This window comes from Branchiostoma lanceolatum, chromosome 1, assembly GCF_035083965.1.
Source record: "Branchiostoma lanceolatum isolate klBraLanc5 chromosome 1, klBraLanc5.hap2, whole genome shotgun sequence".
Taxonomy (NCBI): Eukaryota; Metazoa; Chordata; class Leptocardii; order Amphioxiformes; family Branchiostomatidae; genus Branchiostoma; species Branchiostoma lanceolatum.
In genome coordinates, this window is record NC_089722.1 from 6,825,239 (window position 1) to 6,847,348 (window position 22,110).

Below are 22,110 nucleotides of genomic sequence, written 5' to 3' on the forward strand. Positions count from 1 at the left end.
CATGTGGCCTTTGGACTGGCAGGCCCGGGTTTGATCCCCGGGAGCCAGGAGTCCGTTTCTACTTGCCTCTTGTGTTTTACAGTTTACTTCAGGCTACATGCATCCTATCACCATTTGAGTCCCAGAAGTGACCAATTAAATTGTGAGGATATAGTGTGATGTATGACAATGACAGAATCGACAAGGTCAATGCTGTTATCCAATCAGCTACCTGCAATGCCTAACAACTGAAAAATATCTGCTGATGAGCTAAACTGTGTACCAGTAAAAATTGACAACGTTGACAGAAAGTCAATCTTGAAACTTCTGGTATTGCTGCATCATGCATTTGGCATAAAAGAAACAGACTGATTGAAGATCTTTATTTTGCAAGGCTTTTGAAATTTTTTTTTCCTTGCTCAAAGATGACTATGAAAGATCTATGAATAGTTCACATCTGGTGCTTGAAGAAAATTGGAATGGAAGTTCTATTGTTAATGTCTGTATGTAATGCATTAACATAGTTAAACAAATTGTATGTAATATAGCAACAAAAAGGACATTCATAGTTTCAGTAGTTTCTTTTTTTCCAACTTCACATTGATGGCAGCACAAACATTTTAGAAGTGCAAAGGTAGAAGCTAAGCGATATTTTGCAGACTGGGACCCCCACAGTAATCAGATACTGTAAATGCATTTAAGTTGGTGTGGTTTTTATTTTGCGCTAAGAGGAAAATGGAGTGTTTGCAGTGGTTTTGATTTTGAGGCAGTGCTATAGTCACATGCTGCTACAGTATTGGACAAAAATGTTCGCGGTGGTCTTCAGTTCATGGTGAAATAGTCGCCACGAAAACCATGAATATTTCTGCATGTACAGTACTAGATACTACTAACACCCTCCACTTTAAGTTCGGAATTCCACTTTTCCCATTTTGACAAGTGCTTATATTTTCAATATAAAAGCATTTAAGTGAAAAATGTTTACATATAGTTGATGAGTATGATGTACAGTTATGATTGATAACAATAACTTTCATGAATATTCATTTTGAAAATTTTCTTCCTGCAGGAATTCCTGCAGAATCTGCAGGAATTCCTGCAGGAAGAATTTGTCCTGCAGGAATTTCTGCAGGAAGATATTTTTCCTGCAGGAATCCCTGCAGGAGTCCCTGCAGGAAGAAGTTAAATTCCTGCAGGAAAACATCTTTCCTGCAGGAATTCCTGCAGGAAGTACCTTATACATGCATGTATCTATATATAGCTAGTTATTAGCAATGTCTGTAGGATATGAGTCCTTTTATATTTTGCATTAAGTTATGCTACATCCATGGTTTCTCAGACCAATTCTTTTCAAAGAATCTTGTTTTAGAAAATTGTTTGTTTCTGTATATGGTTCATCAAGGACATTATTTAGAAGATATAATGTCCTTGGGTTCATCAACAGACGCTCAAGGGTTACTGTGCCTTTTTGTTTATCATTCACTTTGTACATACTAACAACATCTCTCAACATCATATGATCATATATACATGTATTCAATTTTATGTCGTGAATCTTGCATGCATGCATGTACTGTAATAGGAGTTTTCAAAAAAGACATCCTTAAAAACCCTAGCATATGTATTGAATCATAATAATCATTGCATAATCATTGCTTCTGGCTACCACGATCCATAGCTCAAAAGACTAGATAATATCATAATACATTTGAGTTGAAATATGATAGAATGCCAAACATATGAGATGTTATGACTCATATGAATAGAAAGTTTTCTTCTTGAGAATATATCCTCTCCAGGTTCAAAATCCTACCATATACATGTAGACCTTTATAAACAAGGAGTATCCATTCCTCCTCTTGATGGAAATATTTAGTAATTATTCGCTCCTTTCATATGCGGGGTCAGCCATTGTCCTACAAATGCTGTCCAATTATCAAGTCCTTGGTTGAACAGAACACACATTTTCGTATTGTCAAGGGGCTGCTGAGCTAGCCTGAGTGTCATCCTGTTTCAGTTAGAGCCTCAACTGAAACAGGATGACACTCTGGCTACTGCTGAGCATGATCTTGCATGGTAGTTTGTGTGCCTTGACTTGGATCTGGGGTCCAAGCAGTGGTTTGGTTAGGGGGCTAGGGGTGGCCCTCCCTTCACAAAAAAGGGAAAACCACGGTCAGTTTTAACACATATACCTTCCTTGGTCAGTAGTAGTGGCCGACATTTTTTCCCCCTCTTACCCCCTTGTCTATTATTGTCTCAAACATGAACTTAAAATCCCAGTGAACACTCCATTTTCTCCCCACCGTGAAATTAAAACCACATAAACTTAAATGCATTCACAGTACTCTATACATTATCAAATGTTGTGTAGTTGATGGAAGGATATTTTCCTCCTTATTTGAAAATGGAATTTACTTTTCATGTGCAGCCACACCTTCGTGTCTTATCTGTCGTCTCCACAAAGCAAAGTCCTGAAGAGACTGGCTATTTTGTACTTTTTAAAGTCAAGCGTAGAGTTGGTAGACCCTATGCGTACATCAGGGGCTGACAAGTCAGACTGACCAGTGATTTTTTGGGCGCTTCAGTAGTGCTTGCTCTGCAAAAGCGCCTAGTACTAAGCAAAGTCAAATTAATTTGTGAGCGTGAACACTCTAAGCCAGATTTAGATGACACCAGTCAAGCCAGCTTGGTCCAAGCTGCCCCTTGAGGTGGTTTTAAACTATTCATTATACTGTTATGAGGTGTATTGAAGCCTTTACTGAGTCTTCAGAATTGTTTTTCATTTTCTATACCAATGGGCCAGACCCTATATAGATCAGCTCCATTCCATGATCAAGAATATTCGGAAGGGATGTGAAATTGGGGTCTCGTGAACGAGGATCTGGAGGTGCCTTGAGCACATTAAAGGGAACTACAACAGCCTCATTACTGGTTGGTACAGTACAAGGAGGTTTAAAATCAATTGAACCCCGTGTACATACTCACAACATCTGCCGGTCCCCTTTAAAACCGGGCAGCACACACACACACCTCCTGACTGCATCGATGACAGCCAAGGAGATTCTATCTTCCAGGTGCCTGATTGTTGTTGCCTCTTATAATGTAAATCAGGGCAATTCACACCTTGACATGAATCAAGGCGTTCAAAGCCAGTGACTACAGGCATCCCTGAAACTGAAAGGAGATCTCTCCTCACTCCTGTGTGTCTCCTAGCCTCTACCAGCTCCGTGCGATTGCTGGGAAAATAGTAGAAATAGGCCAAATAGAGTGAATAAGTATGCCAGGGGTAGTTCGCTATGCAGTGAAGCTCAATAGGCTAGACCTAGCTTCACTGTATAGCGGACTACCCCTGGTATACTATTCACTCTATTTGGCCAATTTCTACTATTTTCCCAGCAATCTCGCAGAGACTGGTAGAGGCTAATCTCTCCTAGGAATGGAACCTCCTTTGTTATTATTTTTATCTAGCATCCTTCACAGACTTCTAAGAGTCCAAGCGTTCACATTTTGAGCGCTGATTTGCGATTTTCAACATGGGCCTCAACACTTCAGAGTTCTCACGAAATATTGGATTTATCCAAGTTTATTCAAATAAATAGAATACAACTTCCTTGGTTTACCCATTTTTAATAGGTTTACCCAATATGAATACAGATAAGTATCCCCATGGATCACCCCGACCAATCGAATCACGTGAATCGCATTGAAACTCAGATTCGTATCAGCCATTTCCCGACAAATCCCTTTCTAACTTGCGTTAACGACTACATCTGACCAAACAAACTCGCCAGTGAGATGGTGGAAGGTGTCAGCTTCCAAAAGACGTTTTCAGATTGACAATTTTGGCACTTTGGAAGTAATTGAATCCGCCCGCGATTTAACGTTTAGAGAAAAGTAGTAGAAACTAGAAGTTAAATCGTGGGCGGATTCAATTACTTCCAAAGTGCCAAAATTGTAAATAAATAAATAGAATACAACTTCCTTGGTTTACCCATTTTAGGTTTACCCAATATGAATACAGATAAATACCCCCATGGATATCTAGACCTCCTTGGCATCCCAGAAGTGAATTTTCAGGTTTCTGCACTTAAATATAGACCTGCTCAGCTTACACATTGACTGATACCAAAGACAAAGAGGCTAAAAAATATTGACCTCAAGTGTCTATGTACAACTATAATCGGAGATTACGATAGCCCCGACCTATTAAAAGTATCTTAAAGTAAACTTAAGGCCTTGACTTGACTTTACTAGACTTATCCTTTCAGCTGATACCTTAGGTCGGGGCTATCATATTCTCCAGGCAGATGTGGGGAAGAACTTTCAAATTGTTAATATTAAGTATTCTGATCAGCCGGGATTTCATTGGACCATGAGTCCTCCCTAGTACTGTTCTCCAAGTAGAGGTTTTGTCGGTGGGCTATAGTGGCGGCCGCGATTTTGTGAAATTAGGGAGACGTAAAAAATTGCGGCCACCCCTAACCTCTGCTTGGGCTTTTATTTTACAACAGCCCCAAGCCGAAAGCACACAAAAAGCCAAGACCATGCATGCTCAGTCAGCAGCCCAACCAAGGACTTGATAATTGGCCGGACAATAGCTGACCTAGTTTGACCCGCATATGAAAGGAACGAATAATTACTGAAAAAGGAGAATACTCATTGAAAAAGGAGAATACCCCTTGTAATTGGAAATATTCTCTGGAACAAACTTTTGCCAGATGTTTTAATTCATATGTCAATCTTAACATCTTCATGTGTTTGGTATTCTATCAAATTTCAACTCTATGTCATCATGTGACAATTGCTGGCTCACTGTGATGAGGTAGATTCAATTTTGTAAAGGGATGACAAAAAAAGACTTTGTTAGAGCAAGGAGGTTAAAATATTTTAACCTCCTTGGTTAGAGACCATCAACCCTTAGATAGGCTATTGGTCAGATTTGGGTATTTCCAAAACTTCAATCATGCATGCCTTGATGTAAGGTGCTTGATGCAAGGTCAGGTACTTTTAAACTCTGCTTGATAGAAGTGTATTTAAAAGATATTGGTCAGATTTGGGTATTTTCAAAACTTCAATCATGCATGCCTTGATGCAAGGTGCTTGATGCAAGGTCAGGTACTTTTAAACTCTGCTTGATAGAAGTGTATTCATTCATTTTAAAAAATGCAATATTTGTATCATAGATATATTCAAGGAGGTTAGAATAGGTTAAAATCCTAATTTAACCTCGTTGATATATTCTTGGTTGTTGAATATTCAGGCATGCATGCTCACACTCTATTTTCAAATTGGCTGGTGGACAAAAACAAAAGCTGACAAAACAGAAAGCCAATATTAAAGCCAAAACATTAGCCAAAAACAATGGATGCATGCATAATACTTTACCACCAATGTGTGAAATTGGCTGTTGTAGGTGTGATATAGTACAAGAGGGGCCCAAATCTATTGAGGACAAGTGTCTAGCATGTGGTGGGCAAATATAACACACTTTAAGTGTAACTTTGAAGTAATTTTTCAATCTATCAGGGTTATTTTGTTGCAATTTTGTGCTTTTGCATTTCAATACCTGAGTCTAGTGACCTGCTAGTCACTTAAACAGGCCTGGGGTAGCCTCGAAAGAAGTAAATCTTAAAGTACTTAGTAAAGTACTCTTTGCTATAAAAGAGGTAAAGATAAGAAAGGGTTGCTGAAAAAAACTATCCCAAGGGTACTGCAATATTACTACAATATTTACTAGTAGCAGGTTAGGTCATTTACTAGAAGTAGGTTAGGTCAGTCAGTTCAAAACCTTAAAGTAAGGATTGTGGTCTGAGAGGGACATGTGAGATTGTAAACTACTTATCACCTGATGAAACTATCTTTTATCTTTTCTGATGACCTGAATTACATATCAGTGCATGCATTGTGGCTGCTGGCTAACATCTGAATACAACGAACATGGAGATCATAGTCTCTTTAAAGATGGGCGAGAAAAGGGAGGGGAGGTGATTATCACACCCAGGTGATAAAAAGAGTTACAAATAAACCTTCTTGTCGCAGTATAACATCCTATGACCATTACGTGCCATTCTTACACATTCTGACCACTGGCTCTATCTTCAACAAAATCAATAACAATCAATAATCAATAATCAACCTTCTTCCCTCAGTTTAAATAGACCTTGATGACATAAGAGGTTTAATGATTTAACTGAATTGTGTAATAAGGAAAGCCACAATCAGCAATTGTAAGCCATTATAGATCTTGGTAGCCAGAAGTTGATGATTATGCAATGATTAATGACTATTGTAATTCAATGCAGGTAAACTTGAGTTAAAAAGTAGGTGTTTTTAAAGATGTCTTCTTTAAAAACAATTGTAATAGTTAGAGTACATGCATGCAAGCTTCACAAAACAAAGTTGAATAAATAGACAATGGTGTATCGTAAAATATATCATGGAAAACAATTGATTGATCAAAAGGTACCTTCATTGCAATTTTCATTGTTGTGGCCGCCATTGTTCTGGCCCAACAGTTGTAAAACAAAACTGCACAATATGACTCATATTCTACTGAGTCAGACATTGCTGTAGATATAAGGCAATTTCTGCAGGAATTCCTGCAGGAAAGATGTTTTCCTGCAGGAATTTAACTTCTTCCTGCAGGGACTCCTGCAGGGATTCCTGCAGGAAAAATATCTTCCTGCAGAAATTCCTGCTGGACAAATTCTTCCTGCAGGAATTCCTGCAGATTCTGCAGGAATTCCTGCAGGAAGAAAATTTTCAAAATGAATATTCATGAAAGTTATTGTTATCAATCATAACTGTACATCATACTCATCAACTATATGTAAACATTTTTGAATTAAATGCTTTTATATTGAAAATATAAGCACTTGTCAAAATGGGAAAAGTGGAATTCCAAACTTAAAGTGGAGGGTGTTTACTGCAGGCAGAACAACCCCTAGCTACCTCGTTAGATCTTTACCCAAACATCGTCAGTAACAATTACCCAGGACAGCAACAATGCGAGAACCCCCTCCAGTGGAAATTGATCTGTAAACAGACATGCATGGCCACTGCCCTCCTGTGTGATCCGGTGTGGCCGGATCGGACACTCGCCGGATTACGCCGGCACTTCTGTGGTCATCGTGGTCAAGACGGCCTCCAATAATCAATACAAAGACTCTTCCTACCGCTCACCCACTAGTCCTCCCGTGTTCAATTGTATCGGAAGGCAGTTTGCTGGCCTGTCACCAACTTGAATTGTTTGACAGGAGCTAAGCTTCAAAAATTGCTGTGGACTGCATTTACTATCTATACCACCTGAGTGTACAAGAAAAGATGCAAGAAAGACGACATTTAAGCTGCCATGTACCCCATCTCTTAACTATCTATGATTTCCAATGGGTAGATTTTTGTACATTAAGAGTTAAACCTACCAACATGTGGCGAAGAAGGATGCATTGGTAGCAGGTAGAACTTAGTAACTGTAGATGTTCATGTTCAAGTTAATAAGATGATAGCTATTCTACTTTCCTTCAAATCCTTCTCCTTTTTCTATTCACATTGAACCTGAGCTTTCTCTCGCCAATTTGTACCTATTCAAAACCCTTCGGCAGAACACAGACCGTAAGAGTGTTGTATCTATCTATATCATTATTTGAGTTTGTTGTTTTTGGTTCCAACTGCATGGCAACACGACTGTCTAAAAAAAACTGAGCTTTCTCTCATCAATTTGTGCCTATCCAAAACTCTTCAACAGAACACAGACCGTAAGAGTGTGGTATCTATCTGTATCATTATTTGAGTTTGTTGTTTTTGGTTCCAACTGCATGGCAACACGACTGTCTAAAAAAAACTGAGCTTTCTCTCATCAATTTGTGCCTATCTGAAACCCTTCGGCAGAGCGCAGACCGTAAGAGTGTGGTATCTATCTATATCATTATTTGAGTTTGTCGTTTTTGGTTCCAACTGCATGGCAACACGACTGTCTAAAAAAAACTGAGCTTTCTCTTGTCAATTTGTGCCTATCTGAAACCCTTCGGCAGAGCGCAGACCGTAGGACGAGGCGAACCTGCCTGTCCCGCAGCTCCAAAGCTCGTCCATCTTTTTCGCGCCACCTGCGATTTGTCAGTGGCAATTAGACCGGGCTGCCCTGTAGCTGGCCTGCGCAGGATCAGTCAAAACATCCCATCATTTGTTGGCATTTCCCTAACACCACCTTACACTAGAGGGAGAGACTGCTGAGTAACCAAAAATTTCACAGATTGCTCAACAAATTTTGTAGGCAAAGAATGAATTTCTAAAAATGTTTTGTGTATTGTTGTCTTTTAAATCATACTCAATTCACATCTTGCATTTCATTCCAATTATAAAATCAAGGGTCAAACAAATCCAATATTGGTCACTCGCTCAGGGATCACCGTCTACCTGGGAGGTGCCTAAGGCAAACCTCTTCCCATGGCATGTGCTTTGGTTTACTTGAAGATTTGGCAGCAATGTTGGTTGTGATAAGGCTGTACAATCTATTGAAAATTTCAGCGTCAGGCAGTGGCATAGGGACAGCGAAAAAAGAGAAAAGATCTGAAATTTCTGAGGAAAAAAAAGATTCAAAACGATGGCAATTTTTGCTTGCAACAGATACATATTGTCTTTGATTTATTTGTACTTATTTCTTAACCTTCTCCCTGCTGCCTTACCCATGATGATAACCAATAGAGAATTTGTTAGCCACATGGCTTCTTCAGTGTGCTAAATATTAGAGAATCTATCAATCATTAGAGACTCTGTAACTCACTTATTTCATGAATTTTTTAACTGATCAGCAGTTCTTTCATATCTTGGTACTTTCATGGTTTTCTAACTTCTTATTCTTTGATTAAAGATAAGACAAAATACTAGGAACGAAATAGGGTCTCTAATCGGTATCTGTTGATCTAATCACCGTTGTTTGGGAATAGATCTTGAACCTACAATCTTGTGGTTAGTAAAAAAAAGCTGCTTGTACTTTGCGGGAGATTTCGCGAAACCAGAACATACGGGACGAAACGCGACCCAACCAATCGGTCATGATGCCGGCTTCTCCCCCATCCACACACACCCTACCTTATCAGTCACAGACAATTAGGGGAGAGAAGCCGGGGTAATGGTCCAAATTTATCGCCTGGCACCCCGAATTCAGAGGCATCCGATTTCATTTCCACATTAATTCTGAGCGAGGTGTTTGATCTTTGGGCTGGGTCGTTTATTCTGGCAGCCGGCTTTGATGGAAACAAATGGGGGCCATCGCGTTTGCCTCTGGCCGGGCGACCACAAATCATGCTAACTCTACCACCATTACCACACGCCCACATGAATTTTGTATGAGGGCGCTGAGTGATAAAATCATTTGGAGACAGGACAGTGCAGGTCCCGGAGGATTAGCAGAGGGAAGCGGCTGTTTTCAATAACTCCTGGGGAGAAGTCTTTAACCACCTATTTTGTTATCTTCTTACACTAAGGCTGGGTTTACATGTTTTGAGTCGACTTTGAGTGTGTCTAGATGCGAACTGTACTTTGGAAGACCTGCCCGGTGCAATGGAGGATAGGGAGGGATGGAGGGAAGGGCCATGAGTACCCGTGACATAGATGACAATGATGGAGTCGACTAAGGACTGTGCAAGGATAACCCAAGGCCTCTCAAGTACTAGTAGCTTTTTCCAGTAGGAAAACTCTACTTGAGCAGCCCAAAGCTCCTCACACACAGCCCAAGTCTACTCCGAAAACTTGTGTGTAAATCGGCGCTAAGATTCGCACTGCTGAAACTGTGTTGTAATGATCTTCCTTGACTGGATGTAACAAAACTGGGTACAATTCCTGCACAAGAACAGTCAAGTGCACTTTCAGCATGCAATGCAAGCTGCAAATCTATTGTTAGTACGATGAGATTTCAACTAACTAATGGGGCAGTTTTTAGTACTTTTTCAGCTGATATGTTGCATATTCAGAATTATCTTCCAAGAAAATAACATGTACCTTTTAAGAGAATTCTTATCATCAATACCAGGTGATAAATCTTTAAAACAGGTGATGCTATTTTAGCATCTATGTCAGGTTTAATCATTACACTTGACCAGGTGTAAACAGGTAGGTCTAAGATGTAATTACCCCCTTTGGGGAACTGTTAGAAGCAAATTCATGTCCAAAATGTAAAGAAAAAGCCTCTTACTAACACATCAGCAAACTGCTATGCAAAAGCAGACATTTCAACAAAGACTACCAGTAAACAACCTATTAGAAGTAAACTTTCTGAACACCATGACAACATTTTGTATTGTTTTCTGTAAATTTGATTATTTTCCCCAATTCCCCCGCCTTGTTGAAGGCTAGATTCAGTAATGCCACACTAAGTGAACAAAAGCTGACATTTCCAAGGTCCACATAATGTTAATAATTGAGGGAGGCCACAAAGGTACAAACTCCTGAGTAGCCTTTTTTACGGCAGCTCTCGAGAGGCCTCACAGACAATACAGTCAGGGGAAAAGAGGCACTTTACGAGTGAACAACTAATAAAATCATGGAAGAGAGTCGCACAATGCCTGGCTTCGCGCTAGCCCTGCCTTTGAAATAGTAGTTTGTTACTATGGATGTTACTATAATTCTCCTCTATGCAGTCCTGATCTGAAAAGACGTCCCATGTTTATGGCTGAGCTGTGATAAAAGCGGACAGAAAGAAAAGTAAAATTCAAATTTCTAAAGAGTCCAACCCTTTTTTGTTAACGAACTGCATTCCAAAACATGGGCGATTTCACGGGCAAGTACGTGATAAAAACTCTGTGTGCATCTGGTCCACTGGGAGTGAAACAAAGATGGACCTCTTAACAGCTGACGTCTGCCTTTTCATCTGTTTTATCACAGTCCACTGCCCTGCCTACTCAGTTCCAACACTTGTCTGAAGTGCAAGATCAGGTTTTACTGTGGCAGTAGACAGGACTACTAAAGAACCAATGGTCAAAGAAAATTCTTTTAAAGGACATGGACACTGCAGCCTTCTTTCACTGTGTTACCAGCTTATACCTTTAACCTTCTCCCTGCTGCCTAACTCTGTAACCATAGGAAATTGGGTGCCAAAAAGCTACTTCAGAGTGCTTAAGGTTAAAAGACATTTACTTCTGGTCTGATGAAAAATTCCAGTATAAAAGGTGAGGATTGATATTGACAGCAAGAGGAAATGTAGCAGAAAGTCCCACATCAGCAGATTCAGCACCAAGGACAGCCATGGGGTGGTTAATGCTTTTTCAACTGTACATATCTGCACACAAAAATCAATCTTATATACCAATTATATGTACAGTATATAACTAAGTAGTAATTCTTTCAGCACACATTGAAAATTGTCTTGCACCTATTCTTACTTTTATCTTAAAGTTTACTTTGTTTGCTCATAATTTCCTTCAGCTGTAAATTTTTTGGACTCTTTATTTGACTTCCGATGATTCCTCTTTTCAGACTCTGAAGTCATCAGTGGTTGTAATGACCAAGTAAACCTGAAGTCTTTTCATTAATTTATGTCATTAAGTAGGAAAAAAAGAAAGCATGGTTTTGTTTGTTTGATTGAGATCTCCATTAGTGTTACATAGAGAAACACTATTCTACCTGGAGTCCACTTACATAATAAATCAAATGAAATGTAAATAGTTTGTTAACAGAAAATTTGTATGACTAATGATCAAGCGCCACTAAAACTAGGTCATAGTACACCTAATGTAATCACTTACAGAACTTGCTACAATACTATTGTATGGGACCAAAGCTGGTATCATTGACAAATCGACTGTTGGTCGGCAGAAAGGCAGATGGGCCATTACTCTGTGTCGCTTCCCATCCAGGAGTGAATAATTCATCACCTGTACCTGAGGGACGGCGGTGTCACCGGTCGCGTTGCGCCTAATGGCGACACCTGAACAGCTGTGATGGATGGGACTGCTAATGACTCAAATCTGCCAGAAAATTGGCCATGATTTTCACCGTTTTTTTAACAATGGAAGAAGCAGTTAAAGTGTTACTTACACAGGCGTAACTTTGTATTGTGTGGAGTGACACATGCTTGAGTATGATGTCACTTCTTCTTAGCAAGCTTTTAGAATGTTCAAAAATGTTTTTAAAAACCCAGGCATTGGTATGTGTTATTCAGCAGAATCACTTTAAAGAGACATAGAAAAGCCAAATCTTGGCTGTGCTTGGTTCTTTACATACAACAACAAGAAAGCAAAATACATGTGTATACTTCAGCAATACATAACTAATCTCTTCAAAAGCAAAGATCTAGCCAGCATAACAGAAAAATATCCAATAGGATTCTTCAATCCACCAACATTTGTGGACCCTTATTTTGTTAAACATGGTCTCTCTTTACCACTTCTCTTTATTGTTTCTATAAACAACCCATGAATAAAGAAAAACACTATAATAGAAATAAATCTTATGAAGCTCTTAACCACCAGGAACAACTTGGAACTCTTTTTTGATACAAGATCAAGATTATAAATTATGTTGTCATACATATATCAAGCAATACATCCATATTTTCTTCAAAAGTAAAGATATACCCAGCATGACAGAAAAAACTATTTGATGGGAAGGTGATATAAATCCACCCATATTTGTCTAATGTACACAAACCCTTATTTTGTCAAACAAGGTCTCTCTTCACGACATAACTTTTCTTTATGTCCTAAAGAACCCAACCATAAAGAGAAACACTACAGCAGAAAAGCTCTTAAAAAGAAAGAGTTGGAACTCTTGGCATCCTTATCCTCAGTCCTCCTGAATTTTTAAACAGTCTGCGGCCAAGGCGAGCCACTTGGCCTTAATTGACATGTTGCATGATGCGGTCGAATCAAGTGAAGAAAGGAAGATTCATTTTTCTGGTCGGAGAACAATAGCGGAAGGTCATTGCACTGGTTATAGCGACTCTGTAGACAATCGGGGCAGTCTAACGGCGCCGCACTGGCACATATTGTTTACAAAGTGGGGCCATTACCTTTCTGTGTCTGAGGTTACTTCATGGAGGACTGTTTCATGTCAGGATGATTTATGTATTTCTGAATGAGTTATTATTGGAGGAAAGGACTTGTGGGAGAGGAAAAAACTTTTACTGAAGGCACTCACTTTGAACTTGAGGCAAAAACTGTCACAAATAGCAAGGTGGTCACTTTGAACTTGAGGTGAAAATTGTCGAAAATAGCAGGTATGCCTCAATGGAAATCATGGACAAAAAGGTGAGCAAAGATCAATCCTGTCAATCAAGAGCTACAGAGTTGATTTCATTTTGATTTGATTTATTCATTTGGCTGTAAAAAAGTACAGCCAGGGCTACCTAACTAGCCCGCAGTTCTGTGACATTGAAATCATAGCTGAAAATAATGGTTGACTGTTCAATACTTTTACACTTTGTAAAGTCATTGTTTAACTCTTGTTAGGTTGTGTTGTTTGTCTAACACCTGGTGGGATACAGGCACCTCTGTGGTACCGGCACGCTAGTAACACATCAATAAACTTCACACCTCAAATGGCTCTATAGTGACTGATGATGTAGATGTCGTGGGAGATTTAGCAACATAATACTGTCAACGATGATGAAACAGTTTCATTCAGAACATGTTAACATGACCAAACTTGCAACCACTACTGACACATTACCTAAATATAAGTCAGAGCAAATTGTTCTTCCCCCTAAAAAAGAAAGACAGCTTCAGGTAGGAAACATTCAAACAAATGTAGCACCGACTAGCATCTTGCTAATAATACAGCTTTAATGGTTGAAAAGTGGAAATAACTTGCACTCTCTGATACTATCTCTAAGATTGACTGATGCCCTGCATTTTAAAAAGTAGGCCTTTTCCATACATTATACCAGCTCATGCCCGTAGCCAGGATTTTGAATGGGGGGGTTCTTTTTAATGTTTGAGGGACCATCGAGCGCCGTAGGCGCGAGACGAGCGCCGCAGGCGCGAGCTTTCTGGGGGGGTCCGGGGGTATGCCCCCCCGGAAAATTTTAAAAATTAAACCTTCTGATATGGCATTTCCCATGTTTTTGAGAGGATTTCAAAGAAAAAAAATCAGAGACAAAGTTAACAGTTTTTCTAGGATTCCAGCCCCGCTGGTGATACAAATAAGTCCGCCTTGAAAAAAAAACACCTTGGACGTTAAAAAGTGGACCCTGGAGCGTTTCAAATTCTAAGAATTGAACCTTCTGAAAGGGCATTTGCTGTGTTTTGAGAGAATTTTAGAGGAAAAATCAGAGACAAAGTCAACGTGAGCAGTTTTTTTTAGAATTCTAACCTCTGTGGCCTTGCTGTTGAGGCAAATACAAATAAGTCCGCCCTGAAAAAAAATCTTGAACATTGAAAAGTGGACCTTCAAGCCTGTGAAAGTGGACCTTCAAGCCTGTGGGGGGGTTCGTCCGAACCCCCCGAACCCCCCCTGGCTACGGGCATGCAGCTTTGAAAGCTTCAAGCAACATTTTTGTCTTGCTTAAACGAAGAGCTTGCCACGGTGCTCTCACCCACACTAACCACAAAATCAATTTTGGGTTGGGAAAAGACAATGACTCGGTGCCATCCTTTGTGCATGTTAATCCCCCTCCAAAATGGCCTCACTTAAAGTAAAGACTGCGAGGAGAAATTAGCGCACTATCTCTTCGTCTGCTTTTAATAAATCAGCCGGAAGGGCGGCAGCGTCTTCACCGCAACCGGCACGGATTTCGCAGCGGAGATTCGGACTCCGTGAGCCGCACTCATTACCTTCGGACGGCAGCGCGGTAAAATATTCATGCCTGCGGTGGAACAGGGGAGAGAAAAAGATCATTTTCACATCCCGGGAAACCACAAATCATGCACGTCCCATCCGTCAGTGTCGGCGGTGACAGTTACGACTCAGCGTAACTACCCTCCCTGCATCTAATGCACCATCAGACACAGATGAACCCTATAAACTGGAAACTTGAGAGCACCCTCCTCCGTCCCTCCACAAATCACCCCGCCAAGATTGATAAGTAGGCCTCGCCCTTCCGCACCGTCAATCGTGCGCGAGACTCGCAGGTGTTAAACCTCGGCAGTAGGGGACGTTTAAATGGGATCAACCCAAGTGATAACCTAACATCCACCGCTCCAGATTAAAACGGGAGAGCGTCTTGTCTTAATCCAGCTTATAAATTTGGAGGAGCTTTCAAACGCTTCTTGTAAAGTACCACAGCAGTTTCCAGTAGCGATATCATCAGTGATTCTCGGAGATAGAGATAGGGTGATGGCCAAAGCATCATTTATGGCTTTAATGTTACATTGGTGGCCCACAAGGACCAAGGAAAATAATGGCAGAAGAGCAGGGAACTAAGTCTTACTTGGAACACACACATTACTTTTGTGGAGTTAAGTGTGCTGCCCTGGTGGATGCCAATTCTATTTTTTTTCTAACGTTTCAGGTCAGTTGTTTAAACTATGACAAGATTAGACAAGAGGCAATTGCTGTTTCAAAAAGGTTAATTTGTTTTTGTCTTTTAGAAAATAATGACACAAAAAATACATTGCTGTACTTTATGATTGTTCATGTTCTAAACAAGACTGTAGAGTTTTGAAACAGGATCTGACAGTTGTTTCTCGAGAGATGTCAATCTTTCTCTGTTATTGTGGGAAGCAATTTAGCAAAGAATACATCTAGTTGTCATATCTCAATTCCCAAGTTTCGAGGGGTTGCGGACTTCCCAAACAACATGTGACAAGCAATGTCAATTTTTCTCTGTCAATGTGGGATACAATTCAGCGAAGGATACATCAAATCCTATCTACATGTCATATGTCAATTCCCAAGTTTCCCCGGGATTGGATGTTCTCCTTTGTGAGGTGAAATCTGCGTGATTGATGGCAGGATGTTCCCTGTCCGCCGGGCAGATAGAGTATCAGCCAAATGGCTGATCAGATTTTCCCACGGAAAGGTTTTCGAGGTCAGCATCGGCTAATCAATGTCAATCCTGATCAAAACAGAGACACAAAAACTGACGATGACAAGTACCACAAGTTATTGTAAAGCTTGAAAATCAAGCACACAATGACTTATTTCAGTGCGTGATGATCCACTGTGTTCTGCGGCTCAGAGGTTGTGGAAACAACCTCTACTGGCTGCATTCAGTCTTTCTTCATTTCAGTGCATCCTTCACCTTAATGCAGTATACTATCTTCTTTACGAAGGTACTCTTCTTAGCTTGTCTGTGCAGTGTGCATGTGGCCAGCATAACTCAAGAAGCTATGGATGGATTGTGATGATATTTAAAGGTATGTGGGATGGTCCTGTTGTACTTGACATTAAACTCTATATGAATTCCATGTAGCTCAAAATCATACATACATACAAGAACTGTTTTTCCAGCATCTTAGCATGAAAAAGGAGGGAAAACAACCTAAAACGTACCAGCAAAAAGCTTGTTTTCATCAATGGTAAAAGAGTTTTGAACTGTAGAAAAGAAACTTTATCACAAGTGTTTCTCAGATACATGTATGGCAACAGAACTTTTAAGATACTCAGCAATTGTAGTAATTGTTGACATTTCATTTGCTGAAAGCAACGACAACTCTCTTTGAGTTCCAACCCAACTAAACACCCTTTCTTCTTTACATCTAATCCATCTTACGGCCTAAATGATATCTCCCACCCGCCGTATCGTTTGTGAGGGTGTTTGGTAACGCACCAATTTTTACATCACTTTATCATATTTCCTGACAGTTGCAGCACGTTCCTGGCCATCAATGTCAACTCTCGCATTTTTCATGTCAATCTCCCGCTGACTTTCACTTTGTTTCCAGCTAATAGGTGCAAAAACACCTGATTTACGCCTCGGATTTGGCCAAATGGGGGGCAATCTGAGAAAATAAGTGGGCGCGAGGATGGGAATTCACCACAAAATTTACGAGCGGCCGCAGAAATAGCCCCCTTGAAAGTATCCACTTTCCCTACACTTTGCCAATATATTTGTCATCAGGACTGGGCTAATGGGTCTCCTCAACAGCTACAGTGTAAATGGTTCTTAAATGCTGTATTATACATGTCATTGAGCAGGGCGCAGAGCCTGGAATTATCTCACAGTTTCCGCAAACAATTGATTCATTTAATGGTTGTGGCACTGTTCTTATCTGAAGTAATTTTGGTAAGGAAAAAAGGGAAAGAAAACCTCTTAGAATCCATGACTGATATAAAATAAGGCCATAAATATTCAATTTCTGGTTTATATTTTGACACATCAATAAGACATATGACAAGTAAAATCGAAACTTACCAGAAGTTTTCAGAATACACAAGTCCTAACTTGAAGTTAGTGTACTTGTGAACCGAACACCACTACTGTACCAATGTATTCAACCCCCTATACATATTAAGCACAGGCCAACAGTTATAGCTTAATCAATGGGATGCACTTAAAAGTTTGGCAATAAAGATCAGACTTTCTGCAATGAGAGGTGCATCACATGTGATAGGCATTTCTTCTGCAATTCCTTGAAGGAAAAAACTACAATTTTCTTTCTACCACAGAGCTAAGAATAGCATTGATGTGTGGATTTGTCCCCTCGACCCAAGGATTTCAAACCTTTCCCAAAATATCATCGCTTGTAATATAGAAGGCGTTGTCTCCCCTGAAAAGGAGGTATCATAAAGATTCATAACTCTGTGAGCTACATCCTTCCAAACAAACCAACAGCAATATGCTTTTAAACTGAGCAGAATCATAACCCCTTGTGAAGGCATTGCCTTGGTTAAGGGTGATGGTGTTGGAGGTAAGCGACACTGGCTCTTACCGCTCCACCTACGTATCACCTCGCCATGGTCAGATTTGCACCCCTGATTCATGCATACAAATAAGTATTTATCCTTCGATGTGCACTTCTCCATTTTATGGGACTTAAATATCGGTTTTCACCCCAAATCTGGATAAATCAGCTTTAATTGGTCCCCGAGCTGACATGTTTCACACTAAAACGCTGGGATGAAAGGCTATTTTGGCTGCAAAGATGTATCAATACCTTGCTTTGTTGAGGATATTTACTACTGTTCTATTGGCCTGTAAATAAAGCCTTCCAGGCTAGCCAGTAGTTAAAGTGGCAAAGTAGAAGATTAAGTCATCACGAACTGACGTTATTTACACCGTCGGTTCGGCAAAGTTCCGGGAGAGGAGAAACAGAACGCCAGAAGTACTTTTCAAGAAGGCTGTTTTAAACTTCTCCCTGCTGTAGTAGGCTTTCGACACCAAACTTGTTTAATGTTACAGGGTTTTACAGCAGGGATAAGTCATATCCTCCAAATGCAACACTTTGGCAACATTTGTTTGTTTCTGGTTTATTCACAAAGAGGATAACTCAAGAAATTCAGGGTTTTTGTGTGTATGCTTTAGTACCTTTAAAGTTAGCTAAGAAGAAGAGTTTTTTTCTGTGTCCCGGAATTTTGCAAGGGATTCTTTTTTAAGGTTCCTGATTAAAACTGCAACTTCCTTTCCTTACTCAACTGTACACTTAGAATACAAGCATGCAAATCTATGTAGAAAACCGTGATGCCCTACCCAAGGCTTCTGCTCTTTGGATGGCTTTTCCTACTTGTCCTTTGCACTTGCACAAGTCTTTGGCACCTGATGCTCTGTACCTTATAAGGCATGGAAACAAATTATGGTTTCAGCTTTCAGGTTCAAAATGCTGGCATTTGACTGGTAGATGGTATTGACGACATTAGCTTCCTGCACAAACGTGCAAGCACAAGTGACGTACGTTGTGACATTGTACCGGTACTACCATGTTTGGTCCTTCCGCTTTACAGCATTGAAACAGGTGGTTGGCTGTGTTATAACGAAAAACTCTACGGTATTGAGACTTACGGAAGAAGCACTGACAACAGAAAGACTTCTACATTATTGAGACTTACGGAAGAAGCACTGACAAGAGAAAGACTTGACAAGGCCAGTTCTTAACTGAACGTATACATAGCAAAAAGACAATGCCAAAAATTGAGTTAGTGATTAAGACAATAAAGTTAAAGCTAAAATAAGTCTTTGTTATCCAATGGTTTACCAGCCTGCCTGATGAAACTATTCACAGAAAAAGACTACAAGGTATTTTTAAAAGATTGTTTGTCAGCTCTCTTCCTTACACTGTTGATGATTCTGTGACGTCATCTGCTGCGTTTATATAACGCCACATGACTGAAACGTGATTCCCAAGACAGCCCACTCATATCACAAATTAGATAACTCTAAGCTTGTTCCATAGTTACCTAGGCACGGTTCATACATCCCGTATTTCAGACCACGTTGTCAGCTGTGCGTAGCAGGCTACCACGAAAAGCGTCACTTTCGGAACAAAAGGGTCCGAGATGCCACAAGATCATGGGCATTGAAAAAAAAAATACATTGAGTCTAACAGTTACAGACTAAGATTTGGAGGTACCACCGGTTCTACCATGTTTGGACCTTACGCTTATATAACGCCACATGACCAAAACGTGATTCCCAAGAAGCACGAAAGATAGCCCACTCATATTGCAAATTAGATAACCCTAAGCTAGTTCCATAGTTACGTAGGCTGGCACAAAAAGCGTATAGGCCGTAACATTGTTCCAGTACTGCCAAGTTTGGACATTTTGCTTAACAGCATTAATATAGGTGATTGGTAGGGTCATATTCAGGGTCACTTCAGAGATAATACGGGGCAAGATGCCACAATATCATGGGCATTGGACAAAAAACTATATTGAGTCTTACAGTTGCAGACTAAGATTTTGAGGTACCGGTACTACCATGATTGGACCTTACGCTCTACAGCATTGAAACAGGTAGTTGGCTGTATTGTCTTAAATAAAATGGTATTGAGATTACATGTGTATAAACCCAAAAAATTAGTTAGTAGCTTTATATTAATCTAGACAATAATGATAAAGATCTACTGCCTTTATATAACAACACATGACTGAAACGTGATTCTCAAGAAGCACGAACCACGGCCCACTCATATCGCAAATTAGATAACCCTTGTTCCATACGTACATGTGTAGTTACCTCAGCACTATTCACAACATCCCAGATTGTAGTCCACGTTGTCAGCCGTGCGTAGTAGGCTGCCACGAAAAGCGTAGGCCGTAACATTGTTCCAGTACTGCCAAGTTTGGACATTTTGCTTAACAGCATTAATATAGGTGATTGGTAGGGTCATATTCAGGGTCACCTCTGGAAGAATAATACGGGCCAAGATGCCACAATAGCAAGGGGATGAAAAAATTATATTGAGTCTTACAGATTAAGATTTTGAGGTCCCAGTACTACCATGTTTGGACCTTATGCTCTACAGCATCGAAACAGGTGGTTGGCTGTATTGTCTTAAATAAAGTCTGTGGTATTGAGACTAGAAATTACAGATTATAGTTTCAGGCACTGACAACAGAAAGATTTTACAAGGCCACCTCTTTACTGAATGTATACATAGAAAAAAACAATGCCAAAAATTGAGCTACAAATAGTAACAAGTCAATAAAGATAAAGTTAAAACAAAAAGATGAAGAGGCATCATTAAAATATTTTTTGTCTGCTCCCTTTTATACAGTGTTGATGATTCTGAGATTCCTACTTCAGTCAGCCCATCATCTGCTGCCTTTATATAAAAGGAGCTTACTAAGAAGCGCAGACCACAGCCCACTCACATCGCAAATTAGATAACCGTTGTTGAGGAGTTGCTAGGGATACACGTGGGCGCTGTTCATAACACCACGTATTTTAGTCCACGTATTTTAGACCACGGCCCACTCATATCGCAAATTAGATAACCCTTGTTCCATACGTACATGTGTAGTTACCTCAGCACTATTCACAACATCCCAGATTGTAGTCCACGTTGTCAGCCGTGCGTAGTAGGCTGGCCAAGAAAACCGTAGGCCTTATCACGTCACACTGATTCCCGGATCACTAAAAATAGCAGCTTCCAGGTTGCTGTTGACGTCAGGGAGCCGGCACAAAGCACAGTGGCAAGGATGGACGAACCATTTATGGCAGTTAGAGAAGGAAAAGCAAAACCCGGCACCTTGAATAAAGGGAAGAATCCCCACAAGATTCACTTCAGTGTAACCACATGCATGCCACCGACTGACACATTGACAGTTTCTCTTGTGATAAAGGGAAAAGAGCTGTTTTCTTTCCCCTGGCACCTGTCCATCTCTACCAGTTTGAATGTAAGTTTTGCTTTTTTACCTTGTATCATATGATATATAAGTTATTGTGATGAACTATTTCTAATAGTGTTGACAGATTTGAGACTTTCCATTGCTTGCTGTCATTTGTGCCTCCAGTATAGCGTACTGTAAGTTGCCGTAAACTGATGAGTTGCTACAAGCCCCTTTTTACAACTTTTGCAAAATTGGAAAAATAATTGTAGTCAACAAATTGGTACATCTCCTCTAAAACAATACATTGAAAAATGTGTATTTTTTTGCACTTCTTTTAAAGAAGACTTGTGGTCCTGCAAAATGATGTTGGTGTGACTTTACTTGGGCGTGGTGTTGCTATGGTAACACAGGTGCGAGTCTTACCTTGTCCCTCCTCATGATGAAGATGATGTCCTCCACCCCGATAAACCTGGCCCCTCTCTGGATAGTCACTTCTGCTGCTTGATGTAACTGAAAAAGGCAAACAAGAAACATTAAATCAAGTCAGGCCATGAGATTTATTAAACCTTGATTAGCCTGGGTGACATCCGTGCATCCGTGGTTACTGCTGGATCACTTTTTTTGGTTGCTAACCACAGAGCAAGCGAAAAGATTGAGCAAGCGGTTATTAAGGAGGATGGCACCCAGGCTAAACCTTAAGAGGAATCAATCAAGAAAAAAAACAAGTGTGGCTACACAAATGCAATGTAGTCTTCAGAAAATTCCTTTCTGGCAAAAGGTGAAAAACTAACAAATAATACAAACTTTAGATTGGAGCTTAATGTACATTTATCACAAAACAAGACAATTGCAAGATTTTGTCCTTCGAAAGACCTTAAAATTCAAGATTAAGTGCACTGCTAGGTGGTGTGCTTGACACATGGGATCATGTCTGGTCTTTTAGGAGACTTTTTTATCTCCCTAAGGAATCACTGTAAAATCTTCAAA

General features: G+C 40.1%; 1 protein-coding gene across 3 annotated transcripts in view; it reads right to left on the bottom strand.

Moving 5' to 3' along the window:
* The window catches only part of LOC136433253 (transcription initiation protein SPT3 homolog), a 101,811-nt gene that overhangs the window by 12,796 nt on the left and 66,905 nt on the right, over nt 1-22,110 (bottom strand). For all 3 annotated transcript variants that reach the window (XM_066425398.1, XM_066425310.1, XM_066425489.1), the window contains one exon: nt 21,547-21,633. In XM_066425398.1, the coding sequence (XP_066281495.1) occupies nt 21,547-21,633 (87 nt within the window). The remainder of the gene's footprint in view (nt 1-21,546; nt 21,634-22,110) is intronic.